At 48.4% G+C, this 13,133-nt stretch overlaps 1 protein-coding gene across 4 annotated transcripts in view; it reads right to left on the bottom strand.

The window, feature by feature from the left end:
• Positions 1-5,846: 5,846 nt before the first annotated feature.
• The window catches only part of ANP32A (acidic (leucine-rich) nuclear phosphoprotein 32 family, member A), a 33,782-nt gene continuing 26,495 nt past the window's right edge, over positions 5,847-13,133 (bottom strand). For 3 of the 4 annotated variants that reach the window (XM_012728700.1, XM_012728698.1, XM_012728701.1), the window contains exons 2-7: positions 12,263-12,412; positions 11,916-12,038; positions 9,651-9,855; positions 8,301-8,410; positions 6,253-6,316; positions 5,847-6,057 (exon numbers count right to left, since the gene is read on the bottom strand). In XM_012728700.1, the coding sequence (XP_012584154.1) occupies positions 5,996-6,057; positions 6,253-6,316; positions 8,301-8,410; positions 9,651-9,855; positions 11,916-12,038; positions 12,263-12,412 (714 nt within the window). In that variant the 3' untranslated portion in view covers positions 5,847-5,995. The remainder of the gene's footprint in view (positions 6,058-6,252; positions 6,317-8,300; positions 8,411-9,650; positions 9,856-11,915; positions 12,039-12,262; positions 12,413-13,133) is intronic. The other variant, XM_012728699.1, reaches the window with a different exon arrangement.

Genomic DNA, 13,133 nt, shown 5'->3' with positions numbered 1-13,133 from the left:
TCTGTTGGCTAAGATTTAGTTGAGGATTTTTGCATTGGTGTTCATTAGGGAGATTGGACTGAAATTTTCTTTTTTAGGTTTTGGTATTAGTGTGATGCTGGCTTCATAGGAAGTATGTGGTAGTTTTCCTTCTTTTTTGATTTTTTGGATGAGTCTGTGTAGAATAGGCCCTAGTTCTTCTCTGAACGTTTGGTAAAATTCATTTGTAAATCCATCTGGTCCTGGGCTTTTATTTTTGGGGAGGGGGTAAAACCATTTTTTACAGCTGCAATCTTACATGACTACAGTGGTTAATACAAAGAGTGCCCCCCCCGCGCCCCCCTTGGTGGCTCAAGGGGTTAAGTCTCAGCACTATGAAGCTCTCCACAGCTACTGCAGCATGAGCTCAATCCTTGGTCAGGGAGCTGACCCACATGGTGCAGCAGACCTCTCTTGACCAGCCCACTGCTCCCCTCAGCAGTGTATTTCAATATATCTGCCTTTTCTGCTCCCCACTCTGTCTCTGGTGAGTCCTCTCACCCCCAACACCTCTGACCTATACTCTAGTTCTTGTGTGTATAAATAAATAAATCTTTAAAAAAATACAAAGAGTGGATTTTATAGAAATGTTAAGAGGAAGGGGGAAAGCTGTCAAGTAGCTTTTAAAGACTTTTTCTCTTGGTACAGAGAATACTGGATTATTTGGAGTTCTTTTAGTGTTTTTGCTTTTTATTTTGCAATGATCTTTCCCATCTTTTCCAATACTTCACAACTTATGAGACACAGGTATTATCCTCTTTCTACAAAAGGGTGAGAGCTTGTGTAGACCCAGGTTGAAATCTCTGTCGCTTGCTGCCTGTGTTAGCTTGGGCAGATAATGTAACGTCTCTGAGCTTCACTTTCCTCAACTTTAAGTGACTGTGACTGTATCTTCCTCACCAGCTGTTGTAGGTGTTGAGCTTACTGCAGCATTTCCCAAATGTCCCTGATGATGAGACTCCTCTGGTTGCTTGTTGAGACAGAATTTCTGGGCCCCAATGCAAAACTACTGAACTGAATTCCCAGGGGTGAGGTCTGGCAGCTTGACAAGCCCTAGGGATTCTTATCAGGGAAATTTGGGAAACACTAGGTTGATTTATATCCAGCATTTGCTGTCGTGTCTGGCACTAAGCAGCTAATGTTTATTGAGCATGTATATGTGTTCAATCTTTGAAATGGGGATAACAATGACTACCAGAAGGGTTATTAGGAGAAATAGCAGAATAATGTGCAATGCCTAGCAGACTGTAAGTTCTAAATATATGTGACTACTGTCTTTATTTCATCACACTAGCCAGGACTCTGCCAGGCTGAGATGCAATCACACAGATGCCCTCTCTGAAGGCTGCGTCTCCAACTCCAGGCCTCCCTCCATCTTCCAGGCCCAGTACTCCCAACAGCAAGTTTCTTATTTTCCAAGTTCCAGGAACCAACTTGACTAATTTGGGTTTCAGGCCTTCCTTGTGTTGGTCACTATAGTGATTTGGAAATACTGAATGACCAGGACTGGTCACTTGCTCGCCCAGGGGCCAGAGGGAGACACAGGATCTTGCCCCATCAGAAATTCTGGCATGGGAGTGGTCCATATCCATGTGAGTCTTCCTCGTGGGTCCTTGGGAGTGACAAGAGGGACCGAATCTGGACAGGCAATCCCAGAGGCCTCAGCATCAGTTTCTCAAATTCCAGACTCAGGGAGAAATCCAGATGCATATCAGGTTGGACTCTTTCTAGACTCTCTTGCTTGAAGGGCTCAGTCAGGTTAATCCTGCCTTCATTTATCCAGCCATCTCCAGGCCTCTTCTGACTGCCAAAGGGGCCCGACCAAGGGACTCACAGCTGGCACTGTTGTTTATTAGGGACCCACAGTGGGAATCCTGCCACCATGAACAATGAGTTTCTGCACCAGGGTAAAAATAGCCTCTGCAAGTCAGTGATGGACACAAACTGATTGTTCATCTCCTCTTCCCTCATCTGCCCAGCACTGTTAACGTGAATAAGAGCAGGTCTCCAGTGTCACAAAGACACAGATGACTTACTAGGTGCTAGTTGTCTCACCACTTGGAGGGAGGCTGTTTCCCTGTCTGTGGAAGCTGCAAGAATTAGGAAGGCAATGGATGGATGCATGATGCAGAGCAGGAGTTCAAATTCTAGAATCATTGCCATTACTTCCTCTACAGGTGCAGGTTTTATCAAGAAATGTGAACCTCTTCAGAGATGCTTAACTTCAGTCAGTAAACCAAGTCCATGGTTATTTAGACGTAGGGTGTGTTCCAAAGCCACATAAAACAGAGCCACACCATGGTCTCCTACATCCTGCTGCTCAGGCTTGGCCATTTTGTGCAGGTAGACATTACACCATGTCTCTTCTGCTTCTGTCTGAAACCCTAAAGCATGGCCTGAGCCCCAGGGCAACCCAGAAAATGGAGTGCTGACTTCAGGCTGGGCTGGCTCTGGCTTGCTGAGACCTTGGGCACACCTCACACCCCTTTGAGCTTTGGTTCCCCCTTGTCCAAGGAGATGGTAGGACTAAGTGATTTCTAAGGGCCCTGCCCTATCTAGGGTCAGTGCGATGGCATTCACTTAATGGTGAAACCATGTTTCCTGGAGCCATGTTTGCTAGGCAGAGGTCAGGAACTGTCTCAACCTAACTGGCTGACACAGGTCAGAGGGTAGCATGGGAAGTTGGGGGTGCTGCAGAGATGCAGCCTGACTTTGGGTACACATGGAACTGCTTTGTGTTTAAGGCTGTTTTTCTAGCTGCCATGATCTTGGGCAAGTCACTCTCTGGACCACTTATATAACTTCACCAGCAACACTAACCTACAGTGAGTGAGAAGATTCTTTAAGGTGAATTTTATGTTGTGGTTAAGCATGGTACCTGACCTACTATGAAGAGGTAGAGGTCAATAAAGGTCAACTCTTACTTCCTCTTTGGTCATATGATTAAGTTCAAATTTGATCCCAGCCAGGGAGATGACCCACATGGTGCGGCACACCTCTCCTGATCCACCTGCTGCTCCCTTCAGCAATGTATTTAATCAATCTGGCTGTTCTGCTTTCCACTCTGTCTCTGGTGAGTACTCTCACTGCCCCTGCAACTCTGGTCTGTACCCCAGTTCTGCATGCATACATTTTTTAAAAAAATGAGCACAAGACCTTTCAAGAATTGATGTGAACACTTATGATGATTAAGAGTTGAGGTTTCTTCCCTTAGAGTCATCAACATTAACCCACTCATCGTCAACTGTTCTGCCTATCTCACAGTATTTCTTTCTATGCTGATGTGAGTCTCCTGATCTTTAAAGCCCAACTACAAGTCAGGCAGGGTCAGCAGATTTAGGCCAGGGTCTGATTTTACCCACTTCCATTTTTATCAGCTCTGGGTGGACACAGCACACCTGCCTAGCTTCTCCTCAGCCCTGTGCCTAATGCAGCTTCTGGTTTTTGGGCTGCTGCCACCCTCACACCTGTGATCAGCACGTCTGTCTGCTCCAGAGAAAAGGGCAATGGGTGCAGGGCATTGCCTAGAGGGTGGTGGGTGTCCGGGGAGGAATCCCACCAGAACCAAAGCTCTCTGTGGGCCTCAGGGCACATGGCTGAGAACCAATGTATGTGTACGTGTGTGAAGCAGCACAGTATGTTATGTCACTATGTTATGTCACCTCTGGAAGACATGGGACCTTGCACACGAGGCTTATAAATGCGGACTTTTGGTATAATTACTAAACTCTATGCATCTGTTTAAGAAATTCACATACAGTCTTAACTGTGGATGCCCACTGTGGTGCTTAGTGAGAGATAACCCCAATATCTAAGCATTTGGTTAGAATTAAACAAATCAGATGTTAATGGGCAATATTATTTAAGACATATACTTTAGAGAGAAATTATAACATTAAGGGCCCTCTCTGGTGGCATAGTGGGTTAAAGCACAGCACTAAAAAGCTAAAGCCACTTCAGCATGAGTTCAATCCCCGGTGATCTCTAGCCAAATGTGGTCCACATGGCATGGCAGACCTCTCCTGACCCGCCAGCTGCCCCCCTCAGAAGTGTACTTTGTCAGTCGGCCTGTTCTGCTCCCCACTGTTTCTGGTGAATCCTCTCAGTGCCCCTGCACCTCTGGCCTGTACCCCAGATCTGTATGCATAAATAAATAAATACATCTTAAAAAAAATTGTAACATTAAGAAGCACAAAACAAATACCATGTAAACGTCTTAACTGTGACATGTTTTACACATTCCTGAGATTTTTAAGATTTTCAAGCCAATCTGAACAGTGAAAAACACACCAAAGCAGGTCTTTTTTGATTTGTTCTCAGCAGCTTCCCTCTCCCACATTTTTTTTTTTTTTTTAAAGATTTATTTATTTAGTCATACAGAACTGGGGTACAGGCCAGAGATGCAGAGGGTGAGAGGATTCACCAGGGACAGAGCGGGGAGCAGAACAGGCAGATCGAGAAGTACACTGCTGAGGGGAGCAGCGGGCGGGTCAGGAGAGTTCTGCCGCGCCATGTGACCTCCGGGGCAGGCAGGGATCGAACTCATGCAGAAGTGGCTTAAGCTTCTCAGTGCAGTGCTTTAACCCGCTGCACCACCTGGGAGGGCCCGCACATTAAGTTTTTAATGAAATGAGCAGGCCAGTCTTTCTTTGAGACCCAAACTATGCAAATGTAGTGTCAGCCGGTATATCCTGTAAGAAAAACCATTTTATCAGGTCACAAAAGTGAAGCTTCCATCAACTAGCAGGCTATCTGGAGTATATCTAGAAAGGTCAATAGCTGGAATCAAAGAAGTCATCCCCCAAAAAATTGTATAAAAAGATTTATTGAAATTTATCAATGACAAACAGACATAAAACTCAAAGTTTGGCTCTTCTGAGGGGAAGAAAAACCGGTGCAGATGTTATTTTATACAGATGAAACACAGGCTAGGAAATAACACGTCACTTCTAAAGCAATCCAGAAGAGGGACATGAAAGCAAACCTGTACATTCACTAGGAATTTGCAGTCATTTCAGATTTCCACTAGGTAAGAAAATACAATTTTGCATTAAGTTTTTCCGTGCTCGGGTATATGAAAAAAAAACCCAGCCGACATGCAGCAAGTCTCCTGTGCTTAGGTTCCTAAAAATGGTCTAAGCACAGAAGTACATGTGGAAGAATTCTCTTGTCATTTTGTAAAACAAAGCGTTCTAATATATCACAGAACAAGATAGGACAGTTTTGCTTTTAAATCTTTTAAAGAGGTCGAAGTCTGAGGGTTTGCTTCTCTCTTTTAATTGTAATTGCCAAATACACTTAACTTGTAAGCCATGAGCCAGCCTTTCTCAGCTTTCTGGCTCATAGCTCCTAAGAGTGACATCAACGTCGTCTTCAGAGAGCAAAGCCCACCACTGCCTGGGAGAGGGAAGGGGCATGAGAGACGGGGATGGCCCCAAACAGTGCCAAAATACGCCTTTAGGTTGCTATTTACAAACCAGGGTTTTGGATGCCTCTAGCAGACCCAAAAATGCAGACATCACATGACCCAGAACAAGAGGTAGGACGTGGCTGGTACTCAGCCCCTCCTGGGCTTTGAGAAACCAAACTGAGGCCAGCCATGGCCTTCCAACCGACTCAAGAGACTTGGGAGATAGCAGGGAAGGGAAGGGGAGGGACCTCCAAATCATCCTCTTTGAGAGTAAGGAACAAATGCTCACTCGAGGTGTGTACTCAGCTATTGCATTTACAGGGACAAAACCAGACACAAAGAAAAAGTAGGGGGGGGAAATAAAGAGTGGCAGTAAAAATAGTACTTTATTCCACCCCCTCCCGCCCTCCCTCCCCCCACAACCCCCAGTACACTTTTCCCCTCTCGTTCCCACAGCAACGTTACAATCAGAAAAAAATAAGTTTCGGGGGGCAGGACTTGGGGGGAGGGGTTACGGGTAAAAACAGTCAAATCACAATAGGAATTTTTCAAAATAGGTTATTCCACTTAGTCATCTTCTTCGCCCTCGTCTTCAGGTTCTCGTTTTCGCTTTTGACCCCTTTCTTCTTCTGGAAGAGGAAGGAAAAGACATTCAAATTAAACGGTGATCCTGCCTCTAACTCAGCCCGCTGGGAAACCGGCGGATCGCACTGCTAGGAAGCTTGTCAACCCAGGCAAACTGAGGCTGGGGACTGCTAAAGCCAGGAGGGGCCCACGGCCTCCTGAGGGGCCTACAGCTGGCGGGGAACAGAAAGTTGCCATACCACCACCTTCTTCTTCATAGTCCTCGTCCTCTATTTCCCCGTAGTTATAGTCTTCGTCATCCTCCTAGGAGAGAAGATGGACACCTGGCATTAGAAATGGCGCCAGGCTCGGCACATGCTAAGGAATCTACTTCCCCAGTTTAGAGGCGGAGGTGTGCCCCAGCCCCTGATATTCGGGATGAATCTAAAGCAGAGCTTCTTCTGGATCAAATATCCTTTAAAAAAAGGTCTGCAGAACACCCCCCACCCAAATACCAATATCACATACCATATTCTCAAATGATGCCGGGGGTTGTGAATTCTACCCTTATGTTAAGGGTTCCTGACATCAAGTCCCCAAAACTTAGGCAGCTTTCCAGCTGGCACACTCTCTTAAGAGGACAAGTTCCCCCAACTAACCCACTGCTACTAAGTAGGGTGCTCTTTCATCTGACCTCAATCTAGTTTTGGCTTTTAGGAAAGATTCATTTCTGTAAATCCAGAGACTGAGCAAGTTCAAATTTACCCAATCCAGTTTCTTCACCATCCTGCAAACCTTGGACCACTTGGAGGGGAACAGAAGGGAGGGGAGGGTAAATTCAAGGTCCTTGGAGAACTTCATGCCCAGGGACTTGTGATTCAGCAAGGCATGTGACTTCCCGACTCAGGACCTTACTCCATACTGCTGAAGTCCCACAGAACAAAATCTCTGTATGCCCAACACTGTTTCTGAAGCATTACGCAGCCCAGTGTTTAAAAAGAACTTGATGATGAACTAAGTTCTTTTTGTCTAGGGAAATAGCCTTTTATAATGTCACCAAATAGTCCCTTAATCAGTCTGTTTGCTAAGACTATTTTGTGTGTGTGTATAACCCCTCCTTTACTGGAAGTTGGAAATCTGCAGATGATCAATGAAACAAGAAAAAAAAAAATTAAAAAGTCCCTACCTACACACCGCAGCTCTTGTGACAGGAAGAGCAAGATGAGAAGTCCATTAGCTAACACTTGCCCCATCCAAGTGGGACCCATTTAAAATACCTGCAGTGCTCCAGGGACGAGTGGAGCATCCTCCACCCAGGGAGATGACACCCAGCAGAACAGACAGTACCAAGCCTATGTCGCTGACCTCTCTTCGCCTCGACCTGCTTCTCCTAAGCCTGGGGTGGGACATCCTGCCACTGCAGTCCCCAGGGCAGGCAGGTATCTGTGCCTTTCACTGATGGGGACAGCCAACTGGGCAAGAAGGCAGGTACCCTATTCATGCTAGCTTGATAACCATGTCTAAACCTATCCAGCTCTATCTTGTTGCATTGGTAAGACTTGATAGGGAACTCTGAATAGATGACAGCAAGGAGCTCTGCTTCAGTGCCAGAAAATCCAAACGTGAAAGCTAGTCGCGCACAGTGCCAGGGTGTGAAAGCCTAGGCGGTGGTCAAGCACTCTGCTACACACTGCCCTTAAGCATTTTACTTGCAAATTACATTGTCCTCTTAGTAATCCAGTGAACTGATCCCTAATTACAAACCAATTGTAAAATGACCCCTATTTGACTGATGAAGAAAAAGGTTCAGAAAGGTCAAAGAAGTTGTCCAGGACACACAGCAAGTGGCAGAGCTGGGGGCAGCGCCTCACAGACAGTGCTCTTAGTCTCTGGCCTATCGTCCTCTCTGACAAGGCACAGTTCCTGTTAGAAGACTGGGAACTAGCCCTTGTACTGGAATGATGACAGTTTCCAGGGGACTCTTGTCATTCTATGATTTGGGGTCCAGCAGTTTTTGATCCAACTACCTTCAATTTTCCCTGGCACACAGTATGGGTTCTTTTTCACATGAAAGTAAGGGCCGGCTTCATTACGTCAGTTGGTGCCTCCAGAATCCTTCTCTTCCCTACCCAGGGCAGGCTACAAGTCTTGCCTTCTTTAAATCAACCCAGTTAAAGACCTTACAGTTGACTCATTCCCAACCAGGGTTTCCTGGCTAACTGAGGAACTTAGTGGAACTGACTCAGCAAGTAATAGCAAGTAAGGGGGACTCGGGGAGATGGGTCCCCTGCCCAGTACAGCCTCTTACCTCCTCCTCTCCACTCACATCCTCCTCTTCACCTTCCTCCTCCTCCTCCTCCTCTTCTTCCTCGTCCTCCTCATCTTCCACTAACTGAGCATCCTCATAGTACTCTTCTTCTGTGCAGTAAAGTGGGGACAAGAACAAAACCGGTGGTGAGCTGGCTCTTCCCTCACATAGCACCAGGTCCCAGGCTAGCGGGCTGGCAGTCTTCTGGGTGGGGACCAGCAGCCTCCCACGCCCACCCAGGTCCAAAGCCCAAACGCGCCAGTGCGACTGAGCACATCCTAAGTGACTTGCAAGACAAGTCCTCCGCAAGTTCTACAAAAAGGGGAGCTCCCTTGTAGAGGCTGAGACCAAGGGAAATACACGACAGGGCCCGGGGAAACAAAACGTCAGTTCACTTGGGAGGCGAGAAATCTGAGGCAGAGGGGAGAAGTGGCTTGTTCAAGGTCACATGTTGAACTCGTGGCACAGCTGGGCTGGAAACATGGTCCAGGCCCTCTGTGTTGCATCACAAGATGCAGCCAACTAAGGCAAACCGGGTAAGTCAAGATCTTGTAAAACACTCACACCTAAGAAGGGAAACAACTGTGTCCAAATTAATTAGGCAAGTGTTTCCATTTTCATTTGTTCTGGCCATGAAGACCTACAGGAAGCCACCTGCACCGGCAGCACGGGAGGTTAGCAGGGGCTGCAGGAAGCGCTCCTTTCTTCTTCTTTCCTTCTGGTGGGCCCTGACTGCTTTCCAAACTGCCGGGAGCAGCTCTGCCCGAGCCTCCTCCACTTCCCAGGCTTCTGGGGCTCCAGAGTCCACACCCGCAAGTCCTGGCCTGTGGTCCTGTGCGCTGCAGCCACCAGGGGGCCTCACAACCTCTCCAGCTCATGACCTGGTCTCCACTACTGGGCACCTAGATGGGGAAAGGGGGTCCTCAGGCCACACCCCACTTTCCTCTATCTGCTCCCTCCCTCCCTGGCAGAGTGTTGAGTCCAGAGATACACTAGAATCCCATCCCCTATGGGACTTTTGAAAGGGGTGAAAAAAAATTGAAGTGGGGATTGAGCCAGATGGTTTTGAGGGAGTTACTAGGCCGCTGGAGAAACTCAGTGTTTCTCTGGGGCGCACACACAGTTTTGCTAGGGGAAATCAACCAATAGGACCGATTAGTGACAGGGACAACAGCCAACAAAGCAGACAGCCGCTGCTCTCCTCTGTGGTTTTGGAAAGAGCCACTAGCTGTCTGTGGCTAGGAGGGGCCTCCACCACCCAATCTACCCACTCGGTAAAACAGCGGGGAGCCCCAGGTGGGGATGTCTCAGGTGGGCCCCAAGCCCTGGCCTGTCCCCTCCACCACCCACCATCTTCATCCTCCTCCTCCTCATCGTCATCTAGGCCCTCCAAGTAGGCCTCGGCATCAGAGTCGGGGGCTTCCTTGTCGTCCTGGTCGAAGCCATCGAGATATGTGAGTTGTGGGAGGAGCTCGAACACGTTTTCTCGGTAGTCATTCAGGTTGGTCACCTCGCAGTTGAAAAGGTCTAAGCTCTTGAGGTTTTCTAACTTTTTCTGCAAGCAGAAAATGGAATCAACGGTGAGTGATGTGAGGGCGGGGCGGGGGAGGGGTGACGTAAGGAAACAACCTGGGAGACAGGTGGGGGCAAGTGAGACAGTCTGTAGACAGCCTGGCGAGCTCAAGGGAGCTTGGATTTGGCTCTGCTCAGCCAAGTGAGTCTGCGGCAGGTCAGCCCAGCAGGTGGGCCTCGGTTTCTTCACCTGGAAAGTGGGGGTTGGTGGGGACTGGCCCTGAGGATCTTTAAGCCTCATTCAGTGCTAACACTCTGCTATTACAGCTTTTGGTTTGCCAAAACAGTGACTGGCTTGAAATGAACCTGGCTGTCCCGAAGCCAGAGGGGAACTAAAAAGGCAACATGAACTCACAAACTAGCTCCCTCGTTTGTGCATCTAATAATAATGATAAAAATAACAATGACGATGGCACTTCATGTGGTATTTTTACATACAAACTCACAATTTATCCTCACAATCTCAATAAGGTGGAAACAATGTGCACCTTACAGCGAGGAAATGAAGGGCAGAGAACTGGGATTTGATCAGGCCCCCAGCCTCAGACCTGTGCTCTTACTCTCTGGAATACTGCCCATCGAAAAGGGCAAGCAAAGACCCACCCACAGGGGATCCAGACCTTGTCCATGCTCCTCAACACAACACACTCTGTTGAAAGCATTATGCCAGGCAGCTCCTAGCCCATGTGATGCCTGATTGGCGGCTGAGGAAACTGAGGCCCAGGAAGTGAAGGGTGGCACGCCTAAGGTAAGGGAAGTACAGAAACATATGTGGTGTGGGCAGGGAGCAAGTGAGTGAAATGTGTGTGTGTGGGGAGGGAGGGGTCCAATCTCTACTGTGACAAAAATCACAGTAAAATTTTATATACTGGGCCCTCACATCTTACCTTCCAAACATATACAAAACTGCAAAAGGTTTTTTTCTTTTTGAATGAAATCAAGATTTCCAGGTTGATAGTCTTGCTTTCCCTTGGAATGTCAATGGTTGTGGCGGGGAGGGAACCGGGAGAGAAGGTGCACAGGAAGTATATTCTAGTAGTTGACCCCATACCACAGATGGACAGGTATGGTCTGAGCTTGGAAAAGAAATGCCAACTTCCTACTCTGCCACCCTGGCCCTATCAGCCAGTTCCCCTGTCCCCACCTTACACACACCCCAAAAGCATCCATGGAGGGCGAGAATGCTCTTTGGACAAGAACCCTCCAAACCCAAACTGAGGGATGTCCCAACCTGCACTCTACATACCCCGAAAAGGGAAATGCAGCAAACTTGGCAAAGTATTCTTGTGGTCTTTCCCTGACGTTAGGGTGCATGGCTTTCTGCAGGGATACTTATGTGCATCACGGGTTTAACAGAACACATGTTTATTTAGTGTGGTAAAAGGTAGGAATTGCTATTCTGACAGTGACATTCCCCTTTCTGGCCAGTGTGTCTGTGGCGTCTGGGGTGTCTACCGCTCTGTGAGGACCAGCAAAGGAGCCAAAATGCTGGCCAGGCCTCGGAGGTACTGGTCACCATCACACCAAAACTAGAGGTGACCGATGCCACCCTCTATGCCCCAGAGGGGAAGGCCTGGACGAGGCTCCTGGACCACACAGCTCTCTGCCATCCCAGGCCCCAGGTCAGGCCAGTGACCAAAGAGAAAAGAAATATATACTTCCAGGGTTGGTTACAGATGGCTCCTCCCTCCCCAGAGAGGGGCAGCAAGCCATGCTCTAAGCCTGGAGAAAGGACAGCTCAGATTTCCAACGCTGAGCAGAAACCCAAAGAAGAAAAGCGCTAGACTAGAAATTGAGACCAGGGTCCTACCTCACCTACCCCGACTGCCCATTCTGGCTGTGTGGCCTTGGTCAAGCTATTGAACTTCTCTAGGCCTCAGTTTCTCGATGGACGAAGCAGAAATAGCGGCTCCAACTCTACCTCATAGCACATAATGAGAGTCAAATAAAGTCAGATAAGTGAAAAAACGCAAAAGTAGTATTTCCTGATACCAACCCCTCCCACCCCCGCCCAGCGGAGAGGGGAGGACCCAAATGACTCACCAGTGGCTCTATTGTGCTGAGGTCTTTAATTTTGTTGCCACTTAAATTTAGATGCGTGAGGTTCGGACACTTTTCTGCCAATACTTCCAGGCCCCCTGAGATTCTGTTATCGCTTAGTTCAAGCTAAACAGGGCAAGGAGAGAAGAAGCAGAAACGGCTCTTAAAATGAAGGCTCTGGGCCCTCTCGAGACAGGTGGGAGGAGCATATCAGCTCAGGGAACAGGCAGGAATGTTGGTGTGGGCACCTGGCTTCACTTCCACCAGTCTGGCTCCCCAAACACAAAGCAATAAACTCCCTTCCTCGCCCGCCCTCCCCCCACACACCTGTTCCTACTCTATTTATTTACCTTTTTAAGTTTGTTCAACTTTGGTAAGTTTGCGACTGAGATGAGGCCTACATTGATTGTACTTAAAAACTCCAGTTCTTCAAATTCATCTGTGAGGCCTTCAATTTTGCCTTCATTCGACCGACAGTTGTCCAGGACAAGCTCTTTCACCTGCAAAGGGAAGGACCATGTGAATGGAAGCCAGGAGTGGAGGCTGAGGGTGCCGAGGTAGAAGAGGGTCTGGGGGACAGCCAGGAAGAGCCCACCATACATGAATGCCATCATTCTGCTGGTTCTTCTGGACCACGGCACTGGCAGCACCCACTCTGGTCTGTCTCTGCCTTTTGCAATTCTAAGGGTGCAGCTGGGTTGAGCAGAGCAGCAACACCTGTGGCCGTTCCAGCCGGGAGAAGACTAACTCAGCAAGCCCTGCTGCGACTGGCAAGGAATGGGGGTCTCATTTCAACTGTACTGCCACATTCTTCCAAAGTTTCATTACAAAATAAAATGCCACACAATCTCCAGCTATAACTTTTAGGAGCCTCTGGACCCTGCCGAACATCAGATCCCCTCCTCCCAGTGCCCATGACGGCCCCAGCCTGACCAGCCTTCAGCGGCCAGCTTGAGCCCCACCCACAGCCCCACCTTTCAGCCCTGCGTGACCGTGACCCTCGGTGTGCCGACAGGCGCTGAGATATATGGTTACACTTGCTCTCACCCACTCCAGACGGCATCGTCACCATGGCAACCCGCTTGGCCTGCCCCACTGCCAGGCCCCCAGAATAGGCGTGCTAGACACTCACAGTCCACTAGAACTTTCTGTGGCAATAAAAACCTTCTGCACTGTTCCAGAGAGGCCACTAGCCACGTGCAGCCATGGTGCACCAGCAAT

The sequence above is a fragment of the Condylura cristata genome, unplaced genomic scaffold, assembly GCF_000260355.1.
Source record: "Condylura cristata isolate star-nosed mole 26May11 unplaced genomic scaffold, ConCri1.0 scaffold00023, whole genome shotgun sequence".
NCBI classification, from domain to species: Eukaryota; Metazoa; Chordata; class Mammalia; order Eulipotyphla; family Talpidae; genus Condylura; species Condylura cristata.
Note: the sequence above shows the minus strand (reverse complement) of the source record. Positions and strands in the feature narration are given on the sequence as shown.